Genomic DNA, 22,332 nt, shown 5'->3' on the forward strand with positions numbered 1-22,332 from the left:
AAAATCATTTATCTCTTCCTGTGATTTATGCATTGCAAACAGTTCTTTGTTTCCATTACAGACAAACCTAGTGCACCAGAAGGACCACTGGACGTCTCAAATGTAACCCTAAACTCGGCTGAGTTGTCTTGGAAGGCTCCCAAATCTGACGGTGGATCCAAACTCACTGGCTACCTCATAGAAATGAAGGATGTGAGGAAATCTTTCTGGAACAAATGTGGACAAGTCAAACCAGATGTGACTAACTTCACAGTCAATAAACTGATTGAGGGCAATGAGTATGTTTTCAGAGTTTATGCCACCAATGAGGAGGGACAGAGTTCTCCTCTAACCTCAGACAAGTCTGCTAAACCATCAAAGAAACTCGGTAAGTTTATTCTGATTTATTTCAATTGGCACTAGGTTCAAGTTAAAACTTCCCTAGGTTCAATTTATAACTTCCCAGAAAGAAGGTTGATGGAACTTTACGCTTGTTATGAAATTGTGGATAGAATTACAGATATTTCATTTGTTTTTTGTATAGCTGCTCCATCCAAACCTGAAAAGGTCAAGGTTACAAACACCGAAAAAGACACTGTGACCTTAGAATGGTCCAAACCAGCCGCAGATGGCGGAGCTAGAATCAGACGTTACATCATCTACAAGAGGATTGAAATGACAGAGAAATGGGTCAAGGTCACCACAGTAGAACAATTTATTACACAGACTATCATTGAGAAACTGGAATTTGAGAAGAACTACTTCTTTGCTGTATCTGCAGAGAATGATATTGGAGAAGGTGACAAGGGAGAAACCACACAACCCACAAAATTGGAAAAACCAAGTGGTGAGGCTTAACATATATCAAGTGTAATGTGTATTCAATGACAATATTCAGATTGTAATGCAATGTTAACATTTTGACCACAGATTGAATGATTTCATGTTTAAATTACAGGTGTACCATCTGCTCCTGAAGGCCCAGTAGAGGTGTCTGACGTTACCAAGGCAACAGCCACAGTGTCATGGAAAGCCAGCAAATCAGATGGAGGCTCACCAATTAAACACTACATCATTGAACTAAAAGACAGCTACAAGTCCTTCAGCCAAGTTGGCAAGGTGCCAGCAGATCAACTAAACTTTGAACTAACCAAACTGAAAGAAAATCAACAATATCATGTCCGCATCACTGCAGAGAATGCTGTTGGAAAATCTAAACCACTGGAGATAGAGAAACCAATTACACCAACAAGTCCATTCAGTAAGTCATTTTGCTCTGTGTCAACATTCATGTTTTATAGTTAGCCAGTTTTTATTTTTAGATACAATTATATATGTGTAAGCTCCACAACTGCAATTGCAGAAGTACCAGATACCCCAGAAGGACCACTGGACATCTCCAATGTGACCTTGAACTCTGCTGATCTGACCTGGAAGGCTCCCAAATCTGATGGTGGATCCAAACTCACTGGCTACCTCATAGAAATGAAGGATGTCCGCAAATCTTTCTGGAACAAAGCAGGAGAGGTCAAACCCAACGTGACCAAATTCACAGTGGAAAACTTAAATCTGGACACTGAGTATGTTTTCAAAGTTACAGCAATTAATGCTGAAGGTCAAAGTCCACCTCTGACATCCGACAAGTCTGCCAAACCAACCAAAAAACTAAGTAAGTACTATTATTTTTCAAAACATCTGTATTTTTTTAATGGATATATTGTAGACATCATGTGCAGCGCTGGTAGTACTCATATGTAGTAGTATTGATATGTGTAATATTTTACCAGGTCCACCACATTCACCAGAAAAAGTGAAAGTAACAAAAGTGGAGAAAGACTCGGTCACTCTTGAGTGGATGAAGCCCGACTCTGATGGTGGATCTAGAATCAGACGTTACATCATCTGGAAACGTTTGGAAATGACATCTGAATGGACCAAAGTCACCACAGTGGAACAATTCAACACCAAAACAGTCATTGAAAAGTTGGAGTTTGAAAAGAGCTTCTTCTTTGCAGTGTCTGCAGAAAATGATGTTGGAGAAAGTGAAAAGGCAGAAACATCCAAACCAACTAAACTTGGAAAACCAACTGGTAATTTAACTCAAAGCTGCCATTTATTATACAAAATTGATAGTAACCTGTTTCAAAGATCATGAAATATTATTATATAAAATACAAAGCAGTATAGAGATCTACAATAAATGATATACAATGTACTTTGATGGCAATTGTAGGAAAACCATCTAAACCCACCGGCCCAATCACTGTCCGTGACATACAGAAAACCTCAGCCACCATTGAGTGGAAACCTCCACAGAGTGATGGTGGATTACCACTAAAGGGATACGTGGTGGAGCTGAAAGAAGCCAGAAAAACAATGTGGAAGAAGGTGGATAAACTGACCCCTGACATTACATCTCTATGTATCCAGAACCTGAATGAAAATGCTGATTATTACTTCCGAGTGTTTGCTGAGAACAGCGCTGGATTCAGTGAAGCTCTGGAAATGGACAAAGCAGTGCTCATCAAGAGTCCATTTGGTAAGAAACTACAGAATTTCCACTCAATTATTGAGAAGTATTAAGGGGACTATATAAAACAGAAATTTTGTATGGTGTTCTATTTTGTAGGAAAGCCAAGTGTTCCGGAAGGACCACTTGACATTTCAAATGTGACCTTGAACTCTGCTGACCTGTGTTGGAAGCCTCCAAAATCTGATGGTGGATCCAAACTCACTGGCTACCTCATAGAAATGAAAGAAAAAAGCAGGTCCTACTGGAGCAAATGTGGAGACGTCAAACCAAATGTGACCAAATTCACTGTGGATAAATTAACTCTGGATAAAGAATACCTATTCAGAGTAACTGCCCTGAATGATGAGGGGCAAAGTCCACCTCTCACGTCGGACAAAACTGCTAAACCCACAAAGGATCTGAGTAAGTTTATGCAGCGTATTACCTCCTACAATGATAACTTATCTCTTATACTTAATACATGTATGTAATGGGTTTTCAAATTCTTCTTTTGATAATTACAGCTTCCCCATCCAAACCTGAAAAGGTCAAGGTTACAAACACCGAAAAAGACACTGTGACATTGGAATGGTCCAAACCAGCCGCAGATGGCGGAGCTAGAATCAGACGTTACATCATCTACAAGAGGATTGAAATGACAGAGAAATGGGTCAAGGTCACCACAGTAGAACAATTCATTACACAGACTATCATTGAGAAACTGGAATTTGAGAAGAACTACTTCTTTGCTGTATCTGCAGAGAATGATATTGGAGAAGGTGACAAGGGAGAAACCACACAACCCGCAAAACTGGAAAAACCAAGTGGTGAGGCTTAACATGTATCAAGTGTAATGTGTATTCAATGACAATATTCAGATTGTAATGCAATGTTAACATTTTGACCACAGATTGAATGATTTCATGTTTAAATTACAGGTGTACCATCTGCTCCTGAAGGCCCAGTAGAGGTGTCTGACGTTACCAAGGCAACAGCCACAGTGTCATGGAAAGCCAGCAAATCAGATGGAGGCTCACCAATTAAACACTACATCATTGAACTAAAAGACAGCTACAAGTCCTTCAGCCAAGTTGGCAAGGTGCCAGCAGATCAACTAAACTTTGAACTAACCAAACTGAAAGAAAATCAACAATATCATGTCCGCATCACTGCAGAGAATGCTGTTGGAAAATCTAAACCACTGGAGATAGAGAAACCAATTACACCAACAAGTCCATTCAGTAAGTCATTTTGCTCTGTGTCAACATTCATGTTTTATAGTTAGCCAGTTTTTATTTTTAGATACAATTATGTATGTGTAATCTCCACAACTGCAATTGCAGAAGTACCAGATACCCCAGAAGGACCACTGGACGTCTCCAATGTGACCTTGAACTCTGCTGATCTGACCTGGAAGGCTCCCAAATCTGACGGAGGATCCAAACTCACTGGCTACCTCATAGAAATGAAGGATGTCCGCAGATCTTTCTGGAACAAAGCGGGAGAGGTCAAACCCAACATGACCAAATTCACAGTGGAAAACTTAAATCTGGACACTGAGTATGTTTTCAGAGTTACAGCAGTAAATGCTGAAGGTCAAAGTCCACCTCTGACATCCGACAAGTCTGCCAAACCAACCAAAAAACTAAGTAAGTATTTTCCTTCAATGGTCTTCTCTAACTACTTAAATTTCTCCCATCCTTAGATGAATACATGCAATTATATACAGTTAACTCGATTTACTTACACAAATTGTTCACATTGAGATACAGAAGTTAAAAAATAGCTGCAATACTCTAAATAACGGATACTTAAACTAAAATTACTCATCACGCAGGTGCCCCATCTCCACCACAGAAAGTGAGAGTCACTGATTCACAGAAAGACTCAGTCACTCTTGAGTGGATGAAGCCCGACTCTGATGGCGGATCTAGAATCATACGTTACATCATCTGGAAACGAGTGGAAATGACATCTGAATGGACCAAGGTCACCACAGTGGAACAATTCAACACCAAAACAGTCATTGAAAAGTTGGAGTTTGAAAAGAGCTTCTTCTTTGCAGTGTCTGCAGAAAATGATGTTGGAGAAAGTGAAAAGGCAGAAACATCCAAACCAACTAAACTTGGAAAACCAACTGGTAATTTAACTCAAAGCTGCCATTTATTATACAAAATTGATAGTAACCTGTTTCAAAGATCATGAAATATTATTATATAAAATACAAAGCAGTATAGAGATCTACAATAAATGATATACAATGTACTTTGATGGCAATTGTAGGAAAACCATCTAAACCCACCGGCCCAATCACTGTCCGTGACATACAGAAAACCTCAGCCACCATTGAGTGGAAACCTCCACAGAGTGATGGTGGATTACCACTAAAGGGATACGTGGTGGAGCTGAAAGAAGCCAGAAAAACAATGTGGAAGAAGGTGGATAAACTGACCCCTGACATTACATCTCTATGTATCCAGAACCTGAATGAAAATGCTGATTATTACTTCCGAGTGTTTGCTGAGAACAGCGCTGGATTCAGTGAAGCTCTGGAAATGGACAAAGCAGTGCTCATCAAGAGTCCATTTGGTAAGAAACTACAGAATTTCCACTCAATTGCTGAGAAGTGTTAAGGGGACTACATAAAACAGAAATTTTGTATGGTGTTCTATTTTGTAGGAAAGCCAAGTGTTCCGGAAGGACCACTTGACATTTCAAATGTGACCTTGAACTCTGCTGACCTGTGTTGGAAGCCTCCAAAATCTGATGGTGGATCCAAACTCACTGGCTACCTCATAGAAATGAAAGAAAAAAGCAGGTCCTACTGGAGCAAATGTGGAGACGTCAAACCAAATGTGACCAAATTCACTGTGGATAAATTAACTCTGGATAAAGAATACCTATTCAGAGTAACTGCCCTGAATGATGAGGGGCAAAGTCCACCTCTCACGTCGGACAAAACCGCTAAACCCACAAAGGATCTGAGTAAGTTTATGCAGCGTATTACCTCCTACAATGATAACTTATCTCTTATACTTAATATGTAATGGGTTTTCAAATTCTTCTTTTGATAATTACAGCTTCCCCATCCAAACCTGAAAAGGTCAAGGTTACAAACACCGAAAAAGACACTGTGACATTGGAATGGTCCAAACCAGCCGCAGATGGCGGAGCTAGAATCAGACGTTACATCATCTACAAGAGGATTGAAATGACAGAGAAATGGGTCAAGGTCACCACAGTAGAACAATTTATTACACAGACTATCATTGAGAAACTGGAATTTGAGAAGAACTACTTCTTTGCTGTATCTGCAGAGAATGATATTGGAGAAGGTGACAAGGGAGAAACCACACAACCCACAAAATTGGAAAAACCAAGTGGTGAGGCTTAACATGTATCAAGTGTAATGTGTATTCAATGACAATATTCAGATTGTAATGCAATGTTAACATTTTGACCACAGATTGAATGATTTCATGTTTAAATTACAGGTGTACCATCTGCTCCTGAAGGCCCAGTAGAGGTGTCTGACGTTACCAAGGCAACAGCCACAGTGTCATGGAAAGCCAGCAAATCAGATGGAGGCTCACCAATTAAACACTACATCATTGAACTAAAAGACAGCTACAAGTCCTTCAGCCAAGTTGGCAAGGTGCCAGCAGATCAACTAAACTTTGAACTAACCAAACTGAAAGAAAATCAACAATATCATGTCCGCATCACTGCAGAGAATGCTGTTGGAAAATCTAAACCACTGGAGATAGAGAAACCAATTACACCAACAAGTCCATTCAGTAAGTCATTTTGCTCTGTGTCAACATTCATGTTTTATAGTTAGCCAGTTTTTATTTTTAGATACAATTATGTATGTGTAATCTCCACAACTGCAATTGCAGAAGTACCAGATACCCCAGAAGGACCACTGGACGTCTCCAATGTGACCTTGAACTCTGCTGATCTGACCTGGAAGGCTCCCAAATCTGACGGAGGATCCAAACTCACTGGCTACCTCATAGAAATGAAGGATGTCCGCAGATCTTTCTGGAACAAAGCGGGAGAGGTCAAACCCAACGTGACCAAATTCACAGTGGAAAACTTAAATCTGGACACTGAGTATGTTTTCAGAGTTACAGCAATTAATGCTGAAGGTCAAAGTCCACCTCTGACATCCGACAAGTCTGCCAAACCAACCAAAAAACTAAGTAAGTATTTTCCTTCAATGGTCTTCTCTAACTACTTAAATTTCTCCCATCCTTAGATGAATACATGCAATTATATACAGTTAACTCGATTTACTTACACAAATTGTTCACATTGAGATACAGAAGTTAAAAAATAGCTGCAATACTCTAAATAACGGATACTTAAACTAAAATTACTCATCACGCAGGTGCCCCATCTCCACCACAGAAAGTGAGAGTCACTGATTCACAGAAAGACTCAGTCACTCTTGAGTGGATGAAGCCCGACTCTGATGGCGGATCTAGAATCAGACGTTACATTATCTGGAAACGAGTGGAAATGACATCTGAATGGACCAAGGTCACCACAGTGGAACAGTTCAACACCAAAACAGTCATTGAAAAGTTGGAGTTTGAAAAGAGCTTCTTCTTTGCAGTGTCTGCAGAAAATGATGTTGGAGAAAGTGAAAAGGCAGAAACATCCAAACCAACTAAACTTGGAAAACCAACTGGTAATTTAACTCAAAGCTGCCATTTATTATACAAAATTAATAGTAACCTGTTTCAAAGATCATGAAATATTATTATATAAAATACAAAGCAGTATAGAGATCTACAATAAATGATATACAATGTACTTTGATGGCAATTGTAGGAAAACCATCTAAACCCACCGGCCCAATCACTGTCCGTGACATACAGAAAACCTCAGCCACCATTGAGTGGAAACCTCCACAGAGTGATGGTGGATTACCACTAAAGGGATACGTGGTGGAGCTGAAAGAAGCCAGAAAAACAATGTGGAAGAAGGTGGATAAACTGACCCCTGACATTACATCTCTCTGTATCCAGAACCTGAATGAAAATGCTGATTATTACTTCCGAGTGTTTGCTGAGAACAGCGCTGGATTCAGTGAACCTCTGGAGATGGACAAATCTGTTCTTCTGAAGAGTCCATTCAGTATGTTATTAATGATCCTTCTCTTCAGTAGATTCTATACATTTTGCTTAATGTTTTGGTAATCAGGTATTGAACAGGATTATACATATATTTTGATTTTTTTCAATTCTCTCCAGATCCACCAAATGCACCAGAAGGACCTCTCCAGATTTCAAATGTCACCTTGAATTCTGCTGAATTGTCTTGGAAACCACCAAAATCAGATGGTGGTTCCAAATTGACCAAATACCTAATAGAGATGAAAGACACCAGGAGATCTTATTGGAACAAGGTGGAGGAGGTGAAAGCCAACATCACCAGCTATACAGTCAGTAACCTGACAACAGACAATGAATATTTATTCCGAGTGTTTGCCATTAATGAGGAGGGCCAGAGTCCACCTCTCACGTCAGACAAGTCTGCCAAACCAAAGAGAGATCTCAGTAAGCATAATAACACAATACAACCTATAAATCAAACCTAACATCATCTGCTGAACAGCCATCTCGGGAGAAAAATATACCAATCATTGATTTTTAAAGATCTAAATCAAATTATCATAAACAATGGAACAAAGTCTTCTTCATTTTTAATGTCTTGAGTGAAATAATTTTTCAGCTGTACCTTCACGGCCTGAAAGAATCACCGTCACCATCACGGACAAGGACTCGGTGACCCTGGAGTGGGGCAAACCCAAATCTGATGGTGGATCAAGGCTCCGTCGATACATTATCTGGCGTAGAGTGGAAATGACCGAGAAATGGGTCAAAGTCACCACAGTGGAACATTACACCACCAAAACAGTGGTGGACAAACTGGAATTTGAAAAGAACTACCTCTTTGCTGTGTCTGCTGAGAATGATATTGGAGAAAGTGATAAAGCAGAGACCAGAGAACCCATCAGACTCGCAAAACCAAGTGGTATGGTTCAAATTCATGTATGATAGTTTAATATTGAAGATCTATCACAGTCTTGAATGCTGTGAGTATTTGTTCTTAATTGTACTTGTTTTCAATTTGATTTGAATCATTGTTAGATGTGCCCGCTGCCCCAGAGGGTCCACTGGTTGTGTCCAACATCAACAAGACCTCCGCCTCACTATCCTGGAAAGCCAGTCCCTCCGATGGAGGCTCTCCCATCACTGGCTATGTGGTAGAAATGAGGGAAAGCTGGAAGACCACCTACTCCCGTGTGGAGAGGGTCCCAGCCGACCAGATGACCTATGACCTGACCCGTCTGAAGGAGGGACAGGAGTACTTTGTCCGAGTCCTGGCGGAGAACAAGGTGGGACAGTCCAAACCCCTGGAGGCTGACAAGGGATTCAAACCAGAGAGCCCATTCAGTTAGTATCTGATGAGACTACATCGTTAGAAGTACTCTTTCCCGCATGCTATTAAAATGCCTGTGGAAATTACCGTATAAGTAAAATTTTAGTGAGGATTTAAATTTGGCATTATTAGCGACAATGTTGAGATCGCCAAAATTTAAATATTGCTAGTATTTCATCCGTATCAGAGGTAATAGCTATCTTTCTTGGAATTGTAAAGTTACTAAGATTAACTCTGACTCACTAAATATATATTAACCATAATTTATGGACAAATCGCTGAATTTGTGTCTAGCTAAAAATACCACTTATATGATAATCAGAAATTTTGATAGGATTTGATGAATATCTTGTTATCTTATTGCATTCAGATCTTTATATCGCTACTTTTTGCTTTTATTGATTTTCCTTTAGTGAACATCTTATGATTCTTGATATTAAATGATATGTTTTGATGTTAAAAGATGCACCTTCTGCACCAAGAAATCTCCAGGCCACAGACATAACTAGCTCTTCAGTGACTATTTGCTGGCAGACACCATCCAATGACGGTGGACTCCCCATCAAGTCCTATACTGTGGAACGTAGGGACAAGAAATATGGCTCCTACACCAAGGTGGATACAATTAAGGCCCCCAGCACCACATGTGTGGTAGAAAGACTGCAACTTGAGAAAGAATACTACTTTAGAATAACTGCCACAAATGAGGAGGGAACCAGTCCACCAGCAGAGATGTCAGAACCAGTCAAACTAGTCAAAGAACCAGGTATGCAAAAAGCAAAACAAGACAACAGTCATTAGATACTTCAAAGAAAAAATAGGTCTGTCAGTTTAGAACATTTAAGTTTGAAGGGGAGATATACCCAAGTGATGACCCTGCACATGTTTTATTTGATGAATATTATAACAAAAAATATGAGCAAAGCATTGTAATTGTTTTTCAGAAGCCCCAGAGTCACCCACTGGACCAATCAAATTCTCTGACATTCTGGCAACAAGTCTGACCATGGAATGGGGTCCCAGTAGGAGTGATGGAGGATCACCAATTCAAAATTACAAAATTGAAATGACAACTGACAAAAAGAACTGGGTAACGGCCATGACCTGTGACCGCTATACAACCAAGGTCAAGGTCAGGGACCTAATATCAGACCAGAAATATCACTTGCGAGTCAGTGCTGTGAATCATGTTGGCAGCAGCGAAGCTCTGATGTCTGATGAAGTAATCCCAATCAAACCACCCGGTATGTTTCCTCTCTAGTTTGGGACTATGTTTAATGAAATGTACAAGCATTCTGAAATATTAAAAATTGTATAGAATTAATAAGAACCATGATGTTTTAATGTTTGCAGAAGTTCCATCACCACCAACTGGGCCACTGGAGTTCTCAGAAATCACAAAGACAACCGCGGTGGTGTCCTGGAAACCACCCAAAGACAATGGAGGAAGTCCAATCACTCATTACGTTGTGGAAAAGAGAGAGGCAAGAAAGACAACCTATACCCAGGTGGAGAAACTCGGCCCCAAGGCCCAGTCTTGTAAGATTCAATATCTGCTGGAGAGTACCGAGTACTTCATACAGGTCAGAGCCCAGAACAAAGTGGGCATTTCTCAGCCACTGGCCTCAGACAAACCACTGGTGCCCAAGCACCCATACAGTAAGTCCTGGTTCAGTTTTACTCAAATTAGCATGGAGGGTAAAGTTCACTATTGTCTTCAGAACTAGACAAGTATACTTACACAATATTTAATTGTTACAGCTGTACCATCTGCTCCTGTTGGACCACTGAAGGTGTCGGATATAACAGCAAACTCTGCCACCCTCAGCTGGAAACCACCACAAGAAGACGGTGGTCAACCCATCAAGCGGTACATTGTGGAACGCCGCGACACACGCCGCACAGCCTGGGTTCAGGTGGAGACCCCACGACCAAGCGTACTGACACTGACCACTGACAAGCTCATTGAGGATGTGGAGTACTTATTCAGAGTATCTGCTGAGAACATTGAAGGACAAGGGCCTTATCTGGAGACAAAAGAACCCATTACACCAAGAAGGGTGCCAGGTATGCATGTGTATATATTAAGTAATATAGAGGAAAAACCTTTCCCATAAAACTTGTATCAGTCTGCAAAAAGGAATTTTATGTAAAAGTCACAATTTTGTAAATTTCTCATCATTTGTCACATCTGTTTTCACATTCAGACTGAATTAGGAAATATAGATAATGAAAATATTAATCAATTTCTTTAATTGTATTTGTTGTAGTTAAACCTGGTGCTCCCTCTGGAAGAGTTCGAGCCAGCAGTATAACTCCAGAATCTGTCACACTGTCATGGCAACCACCAGTCGATGATGGTGGGGCACCAATCAAGAAATACATCATTGAGGCCAAGGAGACATCAGGAAACTGGTCCCCACTGACCGAGGTTTCTCCCAAATCTACAACAAAAACTCTCTCTGACCTCAAAGAAGGCAAAGAATACCAGTTCCGAGTGGTGGCTGAAAATGAGGTTGGGCGTGGGAAAGACACCAAGTTGGATGAATCTGTTGTTCCAACCAGACTACCTGGTAAGCAGTCCTTTTTTTAATTAAATGATGCAATATCTAACAAAAGTAATACCTGCTTTGGTATTATAAGCAGCAATTTAATAAAGCTGGTTTTCTTGACATTTTCAGAGGTTCCAAGTGCACCCCAGGGACCACTCAGAGCAGCAGACATCACTAAAGATTCCATCACGCTGTCCTGGCAACCACCAAAAGATGATGGTGGCAGTCCACTGACTGGCTACATCCTGGACAAACTGGACCTACAATGGGGTGGCTGGAAGAGAGCCACCAAGGTCCCACCCAGTGCTACCAGCACCACCCTGACTGGTCTCATCAAAGGACACGACTACAACTTCAGAATCTATGCTGAAAACAAAGTGGGAGTCAGTGAACCCATTGAACTGATTGATGCTATCCAGGCCAAGAGCCTTGTCGGTATGTGTCATGAAGAAGCTGAAAAATAAGGCCACCTCCTGTTGGATGGTGCTGATTTTTATGAGTCTGTAGTTGTTTAGAGTTATATGATTGCATGAAATATTACTGTAAAGTTGATAAATGGGTAAAATTTTGCAAGAGATTTTTCTTTATGGAGTTACAGTGTTATTAAAGTATAAATGTTAATTATGTAGATGTCCCTTCGGCACCCCAAGACTTTGAGATCACAGAAGTGACAGATGAATCAGCAACACTAGAGTGGTCTCCCCCTGCTTCCACAGGTGGCACTGATATCATTGGCTACCCTGTAGAGCGTCGGGAAGCAGGACGCATGAACTGGATTCGCATCAAACGTGTGGAACCGGATGTCACGTGGTTCACCGTAGAAAACCTGCTTGAAGGCCGGGGCTATGTTTTCAGAGTCTTCGCGGAAAATTGTGAAGGTCTCAGTCAGCCGACTGTCATTGAGAAGACAGTGGTACCACAGAGAAAACTAGGTATTCATTGACTGGTGTTGTATGCATTTGCAATCAATCATAGAAGTGTTATTTTATTTACTAGCAAGTGATTATTTCATCCATGTGCTATCTCATTCTGTCTTACAGCAAAACCAACTGAACCACAGAACTTTGAAATAGCTTACACAGAAAAAGACTCAGTCACCCTTCAGTGGAAGAAACCTAAGTCTGATGGTGGAGCAATGATTTCTAAATACATCCTGGAACAAAGGAAGGGAAGATTAGGATCATGGAGCAAGATCAAGGAGCTAGAAAGCTACCAGCACTCGGCTACCATCAAACACCTGGAACCAGACTGTGAATATGGATTCAGACTGAAGGCAAAGAATTCTGAGGGATTCAGTGAACCTGTGGAGCTGGAATCTTCCATCAAATCCAGCAAACCACCAGGTAAGAACTGGAACATTACTTCTAAAACATCTCATAAGACACATCGATATTCCCAGAAAAAAGTCACTAAATAGCTGTTTCATATAAACCTGGACCTGTTGTTGGATTCCAAGAATATTTCCTCGTGAAAAAAATCGAAGACATTAGATGTATTGACAATTTTCTTAATATTGGTTTTTGTCTTGTTTCCAGAGAAACCATCTAAACCAGTTGGACCTCTAAAGGTGGACGATGTGACTGAAGACCAGGTCAAACTGTCATGGAAACCACCAGAGAGTGATGGCGGATCCAAGATCACATCTTACGTCGTGGAGAAATGTGAGGCTCGTCACCCACGATGGCTCCGAGTGGCCCGTCTACCTCCTGGCACCCTCAGTGTGGACTGTTACAATCTTATTGAGGGCATGGACTACTTCTTTAGTGTGGCAGCTGAAAATGAAGCTGGAATTAGCTCACCTCTGGAATCAGAGAAACCTGTCACACCCAAGAGCAAATATGGTAAAACAATTATACGAGCAGTATCATCTGAGTGAAATAAAGTTCTATATATATATATAACATCCACTAGTAAAATCAACAACAGACTTTTAATTCTCATATTTTGAAATGTAGGACCACCTGCCGTGCCTGTTGGACCAATCAAATGTACACAGATCACCAGAGACTCGGTCACCATTGAATGGAAACCTCCCAAAGAGGACGGCGGTTCACGGGTGACCGGCTACATCATGGAGAAGAAGGAGGGGCCCAGACACACTTATGTTCATGTGTCCAAGACGATGTCCGAGGAGACCTCCTTGACCATTCTTGGCTTGAATGAGGGCAAGGATTACTACTTCAGAGTGTATGCTGAGAACAAATATGGCCGAAGTTCAGCACTGGAGTCCAAAGAGCCTGCTACACCAAAGAGGACTCTAGGTAAGTTGACATTTTTTGTTATTTTTTCAGAGTACTTTTTTATATATACATATTACACTAGATAACTTTTGATTTGTTTTGGGGTAGCTACAAGAATACTCATATAAACACAAGGTATTGTTATATTCTATGGTCTCTGAAGAACTTACATTCTATGCTTACAGAACCGCCATTGTCCCCTGCTTCTCTACATGTCAAGGACATCACTAAAACTTCACTAACCTTGACCTGGGAACCACCAATGAGTGGACCCGAGGGCATCACCGGCTACACCATCGAGCGCCGTCTGTCGAACAGTGACAAGTGGGAACGAGTGGCTCGTGTGCCTGGACAAGTCCTAAGTCACCACCTGAAGGGACTTAGAGAGGGCCACGCCTTCTTCTTCAGAGTCATGGCAGAAAATGCTGCTGGTGCCAGCAAACCTACTGAGCTGAAATCACCTGTTGAGCTCAAGGGCAGGAAAGGTAACATTATCTATAAATAGTTTTAACTCTGTTTCAGATGTTGCCTTGTATAATTATCTCACACTGGTATAGATATTCTGCCTGCATTCATTACATTGATTGTACCATTTCAGATTTGGAGTTTGAATTCCTCACTGTTAATGCATGCAAGTTTCATCTTTGTAAAGTATGGAAGACCTTTTCTGTATATACATGTGCAGGGCACATTTAACATAAAAGACTAATCATTTGCTGTGGTTTATTTCTAATGTGTCATACTATTCATTACACATTTTAGCTTATATATGCATCAGTGTGACGTAGATGTTTTGAAATTGTTTTAATCATCACAATTTGTCTGTAGACAAGCCACCAGCACCTACAAATGCTCCAGAAATCCTGGCCATTGGGCCCCGCTTTGTGGAGTTGTCATGGCAACCACCTGAACATGATGGTGGTTCCCCCATTACTGGTTATTATCTGGAGAGGGCGGACCTCTCAGGAAGAACTTGGATGCCCATCAACAAGACACCAATCAAAACAACTAAACACAAGATTGAAAACCTGTACGAGGAACTTAAATACGAAATAAGAGTTCGTGCAGAAAACAAGGAGGGTATTGGTGAGCCCTCCCCCGCCACAGAACCATTCTACTGCAAGGAGTCTATAGGCAAGTACAACAGTGGAACAGGTGTTGTGTTTACTCATTTTAGTTGACATCTCAAAGGTAAGAATTTCAAAAATAAAATTCTTATGTGTTTTTTCAGTGACTGAAGCACCTAAGATTGTGAAACATTTGGAACCACTGACTGTCACAGAGGGTCAGAATGCTGTGTTTACCTGTGAGATCTCGGGCATGCCCAGACCCAGCATCACATGGTAAGTAACATTCTGTCTGTTTCATGAAATATACAGGAGTTTTCGTAGTTGTAAAGTTTTCTGAAATAAGTGGTGACCACTGGGTGATATTGATGTGAACATTACAGGTATAAGAACTATCGCGAAGTGTTCAACACCAGACACACAGAAATCAAGAAAGAGGAGGGAGGAAAATACACCTTGACTATTAAGAATGTTACTGAAGAAGACATTGGTGGCATCGAATGTCATGCTCGTAATTTCTACGGTTCTGTGTCGTCTAGAACCAGTCTTGATGTCAATGGTAGGATTTTCTTTCTGCAGTTTTTTTTTTTTAATTCGCAAAAATTATTTTCACAAAAAAATTTATTGTGAAAATCGCGAGATATTACAAGTTCTTTTTGAAAAAACATTTTCAGTGCCGGCTAAGATAGTAGACATGCCCCAGAGGTACCTGGATGGCGTACAGATCTGCAAGGGGGATGCCATTATGATCCGCATTCCCTACAAAGGCCGACCAGCTCCCAAAATTACCTGGTCAGTGGATGGAGAGGTCATTGAGCCATCTCGCAGGAAGGTGGAAATCAAGACTCTTCCACATCACTCCACTTTGGTCATTCGAGACACAGAGAAAAAGGACAGTGGAGTATACAAGTTCATGGTGGAAAATTCTGTTGGATCAGACATGGTCAACATTCCTGTGCATGTCATTGGTATGGATAGTCCTGATTAATTTTTAATTGTGATTTTTGTAGGTCAGGATCTGGTTTGGATTTCTCAAATATAATCTCAAACTCAAGTTTTAGTTTTCTTTTATTTGAACAGTCAAAATTTGTAAAATCTCAGAAGTGCAATTTTGAACTTAAGTTGGGTTTCTTCTCTTTTTTTTTTGAGAAATACAGGCCAGCAGTAAATTTCATTGCAGTCTCTCTTCTGATCGAAAAATATATGCTGATGTTTTATTAGGTTTCATGTGAATCAAGTTTCATAAACATCTAATTCAAATTTGTGCATTCCTCTTACATAAAATTCATTTGATGCATTTTTACAACAGATCGCCCAGGTCCACCAGAGGGCAAACCAGTCATTGAAAGCATCACCAAATTCTCTGTCAAACTGTCATGGCTGCCACCAGCAGACGACGGTGGCTCAGAAATCACTGGCTACATCGTGGAAAAGCTGGACATGCAGACTGGGGTTTGGCGACGAGCCCTGACCACCAGGATGCCCCATGCCACTGTGGAATGTCTGGAGGAGTTCAAAGAACACAAGTTCAGAGTGTTTGCTGAAAACTTCATTGGAATCAGTGAACCGGGAGAGGAGACAGACAAGGTGGTAACCCGAGAGGCGGTGCCCGATATGGACTATGACGATCTCTGTAAGTAATAAACGCTAGTCTTATACATATGTATATGTCTGAGAACAGTTTGAAAGAAATTTTATTTAGCTATAGTGTTTAAACGTTTGGTTACTCTTGCTATTGTTTCAAATCTTTCTTTCCAGACGATGCAAGCTTCAGAGGCAACGATGTGAATATTGACAAGATCAAGGGAGACGTGCTCAGCAAGTACATTATCTGTGAAGAGCTGGGCAGGCAAGTTTTATCAAGCATAATCACAATACATTTGTTTTTGAAAACATGAAGAATTGAAACTTTAACCAAAATATCCTCCATTCACAACATGTTTTTGGTATGATACAGGGGAGCGTTTGGAGTTGTCCACCGTGCCATTGAGAGAGCCTCAAACAAAAACTGGGCGGCCAAGATGATCCGCTGTAAACCTCACGAGAAGGAGGTGGTCAGACATGAAATTGACATGATGAATGAACTACACCATCCCAAACTTCTACAACTCCATGAAGCCTTTGACCAGGCAGGAGAAATGGTCATGATCCTAGAACTGTAAGTCTCTCTTAATCAATTAGCTTATACAGGTAATGCATAAACGGAAAAGATGTCACTTTGATGGATGAATGGTGAAAAAAAGGAAGCCTTAGCTAAGTTTTGATTGACTAGAATATCACTATTCCTGTATTGCTATGATCATGTTTTGTGCAGGTTGACCGGTGGTGAATTGTTTGACCGCCTGGTAGAACAAGAGTATGATTTGACTGAAAAAGAATGTATCACCTACATGAGACAGATCTGTCAGGGAGTTCGACACATGCACCAGCAAAATCTGGTTCACCTTGACCTCAAGGTCAGTACCATAGCAACCTCTCAATAAATGATTACATCATAACAATATCCTCCATCTTTATACAAAGAAGTGATAATAGTTATTACTGCATAGCTAATTAATATTAAAGATGCCGATGATTATCTGTTTTCAGCCCGAGAATGTGATGTGTGTAACCAAGGAAAGCACTGATGTTAAGATCATTGACTTTGGCCTTACCCAGAGACTAGAGGAGGGCAAAAATGTCAAGGTCCTGTTTGGCACTGCTGAATTCTGTGCCCCGGAGATCATCAACTTTGAACCTGTGTCTTTCACCACTGACATGTGGTCACTTGGAGTAGTGACCTATGTTTTGTAAGTCCCTTAGATTTATACGTACTAATTCAGTGAATAATAAGTGACCTATGTTTTATAAGACCCTTAGATTTATATGTACTAATACTTTTGATTTCCATTAGTGGAACTCTTCAAATTAAAGGCGCGTAAAGTCGTGCTACCGGGACAACGTAAACATTAGGCACACGTAATACGGCATTGAATACAAATTATAAAGAACTGCAAACCACAACACTGATCAGAATTATAAAGTTGAAATAAATAAAATTATGTTAACAAGAAAAAAGACAAACTTGTTAAACTATGTGAGGGAGCACAGGTACTGAATTTGCTAAATATGACAGATATAAAAGCATCAACTGCAAGAGCAAGAAGAACTGTAAAGGAAAAAACCAATGCACATCCAACATAACGAAATTTTCTTGCAAATAATGGGATCCATATGCTTTTAAATTTATTCTCTCAGACTATGAAGATATTTTATCATACAATTAGCGCAGGTTCACATGGCATTGACTTTGTAAGTATACATGCACCCCCTCCTTTTCCAATATTTTAAAATAAATTATCCATCTGTCAAACTGCATTTTAAAAAAATTGTGACATTTATAACACTAATGAACACAACTGTTTTGTTTCCGAACTTCATCTAAGATATTTCATAAATTACAACTGTCGATGGAATTCGAATAGAAAACATCGATTTTTGAAATAGATGCGATACATTATGTAGCGTTCAAAAACACGTTAGTTTTATATATTAGTGTTAGTTTTTTGTTGTTTTTTTTTTTAATGTAAATTGACTAATGGCTATTTTACCATTTGACACCACGTTTTTTAAAATATATATATATATATTTAAAAAGGGGGGGGGGCTATCAACGTTTTAATTATGTCCCGGTAATCTCGCACTTGCTCGCGAGACATGTTCATTGACGCGCAAGAGTCATCAAAGCGCGATAACTCTGACGGGCTGGTAATAGGAAGTATTCAGTGAATAATAAGTGACCTATGTTTTGTAAGACCCTTAGATTTATACGTACTACTTCAGTGAATAATAAGTGACCTATGTTTTATAAGACCCTTAGATTTATACGTACTACTTCAGTGAATAATAAGTGACCTATGTTTTGTAAGTCCCTTAGATTTATACGTACTACTTCAGTGAATAATAAGTGACCTATGTTTTATAAGACCCTTAGATTTATACGTACTAATTCAGTGAATAATAAGTGACCTATGTTTTGTAAGTCCCTTAGATTTATACGTACTACTTCAGTGAATAATAAGTGACCTATGTTTTATAAGACCCTTGGATTTATACGTACTAATCCAGTGAATAATAAGTGACCTATGTTTTGTAAGTCCCTTAGATTTATACGTACTAATTCAGTGAATAATAAGTGACCTATGTTTTATAAGACCCTTGGATTTATATGTACTAATTCAGGGAATATTTCAATATGACTTTGGTTACCATATTTTTTATGATTTTTTTAACTTGTTGGACTAAAATGATGTAGAGTAAAGGTGTCATAATTTGGTATATTTCATTTTGCAATTTTGTAGGTTGAGTGGATATTCACCATTTGCTGGAGAAACTGACCACGAGACTTTTGTGAACATTAATCGATGTGACTATGACTTTGATGATGAAGTGTGGCAGAACATCTCGGAAGAAGCCCGAGATTTTATCAAGAAACTCCTTATCCCTGACAAGAGGTTCGAAACCATACAAGTTTATTGTGCATAGATTTATAAAAAGACACTCTGATATCTGGCATTGTTCAAATAATTACAAACATGTATCAATGTGATGATCATCTCTTTTCAGCAAACGAATGACAATCTTTGATGCTTTAGACCATCCTTGGCTTAATGTAAGTCTGACGTGTATTTCATTTGTATATTTCCAGCTTCTTGTAATACATTTTATATACATGTAACTAGTAGCTAAATGATAATGCCAAACTTTTGTATCCTGCATGTTTGGAGTTTTGAAATTGTTATTCCTGTATAACTGAAGTATTCATACATATTGTATGCTTCTAGTGTCATTGGCTATTGTCTCTTCATACATGTATTATCATTGTGTATCCTTATTAAGAAATACATGCAGCAAATAAAATTAACATATAATATTTCCTTGTGAAGTCAGTGATAATGTGTGAAATAACTCAAGTTCCCATAATATAAAGAAAAAACAACACACATACCATTTCCCATATAATTGTTGAAAAACACAATCTTAGATGCATATTTGGTTCCCATAGACATTCCAAATGCTAGTTTGCTGTGTGACCCAGTTTAAATCAATCTGACCCTGATGCTTTTGCTACCAGTATTTTGCTTCTAGTTGTCAGGCATTAATGCTTTTTTTCCTGCTGCTCTGCTTTTAGCCAAGAGAGAAACAGAAGACATCTAATCTGGAGGAAGTGAGTAACTGACTGTAATATGGGTTATCTCCCTTAATGTAATGGTGATGTGAATTATTTCCCCTTCCTTGAAAATTGAATGTCTTATTAAGATTTTCACTATGCTTTATTTTCTCTACACATTATATTTTTCTTCATACTATTTTCTTTATTCTTTATTTTCTCTTCAAACTCGCTTTTTCTCAGATTGTTTATTGCATTTTATAGCATCTTAATCAGATTTGATGGTCAAATTTTATTTATCTATTTTTTTTTTCTTCTTTCAATAGAATGATTATATTGAATCAGGTTCAAATTATAAGCAATGTGGCTGTTGATAAAAATTGATTAGTAATTACAATTAAATGTGAATCCTAGAGTACATGATATTATTAAGAATCTTGCATTTTTAAAGAGAACATATATCTATATGAAAGCAGCTTGTGCATGAGTATTTTTTTCCCTTGTCTTCACAGTCTGATTCTTTGATAACAGTTTTATAGTGAGTTTTAGATTGCATTATCAGATTTTACATTATAAGTTGTTCTGTGTTAATTGTAACACGAAACCTGTATATTACGTAAACAGGGAACTGCTGAGAAGAAACTGACAGGGAAACCACTGTCTCGTGCCCACCACAAGGAATACCGCGACAGGAAACACCACAAAGAGGATGACCTTGACATTCTACCCATGGGCCGCTTAGCCAGAAACAGTGCAATCTTCCGAAAGGAGGGTGATGAAGGCGTAATGTCCAGACAGCTTGTACTGGGTGAGTGTGAATGTTCAGGGCTGTAGAACAAAGGGTGCTTCTACACCCAACAAATACAATATAATCTACATTTTCTACCTACACCCAACAAATACAATAAAGTCTACATTTTCTATGAAAAATATAGCAATCAGTTTATTTTATTATTTAAAGGAAAACAATTTCCTGACTTGATCCAGACACAGATTTTTAGTTGCTGCAAAAACTGTTTTTAGCACTAGGCCCCTAGTCTCAGTTTGTTTTCTTCTCTTTCCAAAACTTTGAAATGGCCTGGTGTTCCATCTTTTACATTCTCTTTCTGTCGCAAACAAAGGAGTTAAACATTTCATTTGATTTAGCAAATGTATGACAATTAAAATACTTGTCTATTACAGAGTTACCTCCCCATGCCCCATTAATGGTGGAGCCCCTGACCGATGCCCATGGGTATGAAGGATCCCATGTGGAGCTGACTTGTAAAATCAGTGGAAAACCTGTTCCAGTCATTCACTGGTGAGTAGGGGGAATCATTAAGGCCATAGGATACCCAAGAATTTCCATGCATCCAAGATGAATTAGAATTTTGCTGTATATACAATGTACATGGGATTTAAACAATAATGGTCTTTCATACATGAAATGCACCAATAGAAGGATTTAAATTTTAGGGTGTAACGTTATTTTTACGTAATGTTATTCCATTGAATTTCAAGTAAGGATTTGTAAATAATGCAAAACTAAAGGTGGCTTCATAGGGAGATTGTGTTGTTGATATGGGTTTCTAGCAGTTACAGATATAGTTTTACAAAATTCTATTATAACTGTTTAGGGTCTCCTTTGTCCTTAATTTGATTTTGTAGAACATGCCAATGTTATTTAATTCAGCATAAGACATCTGCATGTCAGATGCAGGCTCATCAAAGGATTCTACCAAAGAATCTCGTGTAACATTAATGTAAACACTCCAGAAATAAGATTCTGATGAGAAAATAGTTTAATTTTCTCAAAGGATAAGAACGATCTGCATAACCACTTTGAAGTTTAATTGATAATTAAGTAATTAGCAGAGAAACCTTGTGTAACATGTAAGAAATCTTTTCTAAGATTTGGTTCATGGTCTTGAGATAAAGTTGTGTAGCTAATTGATTATGGATTTTCCCTTTAAGGAGGCCTCTTTCCCTGGAAGTGGGCCTCTATACATATGAAATACATCACACATGTTCTCATAAATCATTGCAAAAACATAAGATAGCAGCATTCATAAATATATTTTGGTATCGAACAAACTTGATAAAAAACAACTTGTACTGGATGCTGATCTTAACATTTCATGTGTGAAAGGCCTCACTTCAGAACAGCTTGGTATTATTTATAAATCCTAATAAAATCTGGTGCAGAAGATGATAATATTTGTTTGGAGATGGGGTCAGTGTGTGTCATCCTCACTGAGTGAGGTTTTACAGTGGATGAATTTCAGTTGAGGAACTTATTTTCGTACTCTGTTAATTCTCTCCATCTCTAGATGGGTGTCAAATTCTGAACTATAGATAAGACTGGAATCTTTTTAACATTGAGTTCATATCAAGGTGCACC

General features: G+C 39.1%; 1 protein-coding gene across 2 annotated transcripts in view; it reads left to right on the forward strand.

The window, feature by feature from the left end:
- Nucleotides 1–22,332, forward strand: part of LOC125678963 (titin-like) — a 294,828-nt gene that overhangs the window by 197,716 nt on the left and 74,780 nt on the right. For both annotated transcript variants that reach the window (XM_056156077.1, XM_056156078.1), the window contains 45 exons: nucleotides 62–367; nucleotides 524–826; nucleotides 938–1,240; nucleotides 1,343–1,648; nucleotides 1,767–2,069; nucleotides 2,213–2,518; nucleotides 2,609–2,914; nucleotides 3,016–3,318; nucleotides 3,430–3,732; nucleotides 3,835–4,140; nucleotides 4,329–4,631; nucleotides 4,775–5,080; nucleotides 5,171–5,476; nucleotides 5,572–5,874; nucleotides 5,986–6,288; nucleotides 6,391–6,696; nucleotides 6,885–7,187; nucleotides 7,331–7,636; nucleotides 7,753–8,058; nucleotides 8,234–8,536; nucleotides 8,653–8,958; nucleotides 9,408–9,710; nucleotides 9,889–10,188; nucleotides 10,298–10,603; nucleotides 10,706–11,011; nucleotides 11,215–11,517; nucleotides 11,626–11,931; nucleotides 12,126–12,428; nucleotides 12,537–12,839; nucleotides 13,032–13,337; nucleotides 13,452–13,757; nucleotides 13,922–14,221; nucleotides 14,565–14,870; nucleotides 14,968–15,079; nucleotides 15,187–15,362; nucleotides 15,478–15,771; nucleotides 16,113–16,436; nucleotides 16,562–16,652; nucleotides 16,761–16,961; nucleotides 17,118–17,259; nucleotides 17,393–17,592; nucleotides 19,144–19,296; nucleotides 19,409–19,454; nucleotides 20,577–20,760; nucleotides 21,135–21,252. In XM_056156077.1, the coding sequence (XP_056012052.1) occupies nucleotides 62–367; nucleotides 524–826; nucleotides 938–1,240; nucleotides 1,343–1,648; nucleotides 1,767–2,069; nucleotides 2,213–2,518; nucleotides 2,609–2,914; nucleotides 3,016–3,318; nucleotides 3,430–3,732; nucleotides 3,835–4,140; nucleotides 4,329–4,631; nucleotides 4,775–5,080; nucleotides 5,171–5,476; nucleotides 5,572–5,874; nucleotides 5,986–6,288; nucleotides 6,391–6,696; nucleotides 6,885–7,187; nucleotides 7,331–7,636; nucleotides 7,753–8,058; nucleotides 8,234–8,536; nucleotides 8,653–8,958; nucleotides 9,408–9,710; nucleotides 9,889–10,188; nucleotides 10,298–10,603; nucleotides 10,706–11,011; nucleotides 11,215–11,517; nucleotides 11,626–11,931; nucleotides 12,126–12,428; nucleotides 12,537–12,839; nucleotides 13,032–13,337; nucleotides 13,452–13,757; nucleotides 13,922–14,221; nucleotides 14,565–14,870; nucleotides 14,968–15,079; nucleotides 15,187–15,362; nucleotides 15,478–15,771; nucleotides 16,113–16,436; nucleotides 16,562–16,652; nucleotides 16,761–16,961; nucleotides 17,118–17,259; nucleotides 17,393–17,592; nucleotides 19,144–19,296; nucleotides 19,409–19,454; nucleotides 20,577–20,760; nucleotides 21,135–21,252 (12,085 nt within the window). The remainder of the gene's footprint in view (nucleotides 1–61; nucleotides 368–523; nucleotides 827–937; nucleotides 1,241–1,342; nucleotides 1,649–1,766; nucleotides 2,070–2,212; nucleotides 2,519–2,608; nucleotides 2,915–3,015; nucleotides 3,319–3,429; nucleotides 3,733–3,834; nucleotides 4,141–4,328; nucleotides 4,632–4,774; nucleotides 5,081–5,170; nucleotides 5,477–5,571; nucleotides 5,875–5,985; nucleotides 6,289–6,390; nucleotides 6,697–6,884; nucleotides 7,188–7,330; nucleotides 7,637–7,752; nucleotides 8,059–8,233; nucleotides 8,537–8,652; nucleotides 8,959–9,407; nucleotides 9,711–9,888; nucleotides 10,189–10,297; nucleotides 10,604–10,705; nucleotides 11,012–11,214; nucleotides 11,518–11,625; nucleotides 11,932–12,125; nucleotides 12,429–12,536; nucleotides 12,840–13,031; nucleotides 13,338–13,451; nucleotides 13,758–13,921; nucleotides 14,222–14,564; nucleotides 14,871–14,967; nucleotides 15,080–15,186; nucleotides 15,363–15,477; nucleotides 15,772–16,112; nucleotides 16,437–16,561; nucleotides 16,653–16,760; nucleotides 16,962–17,117; nucleotides 17,260–17,392; nucleotides 17,593–19,143; nucleotides 19,297–19,408; nucleotides 19,455–20,576; nucleotides 20,761–21,134; nucleotides 21,253–22,332) is intronic.

The sequence above is a fragment of the Ostrea edulis genome, chromosome 2 (genome assembly GCF_947568905.1).
Source record: "Ostrea edulis chromosome 2, xbOstEdul1.1, whole genome shotgun sequence".
Classification (NCBI taxonomy): Eukaryota; Metazoa; Mollusca; class Bivalvia; order Ostreida; family Ostreidae; genus Ostrea; species Ostrea edulis.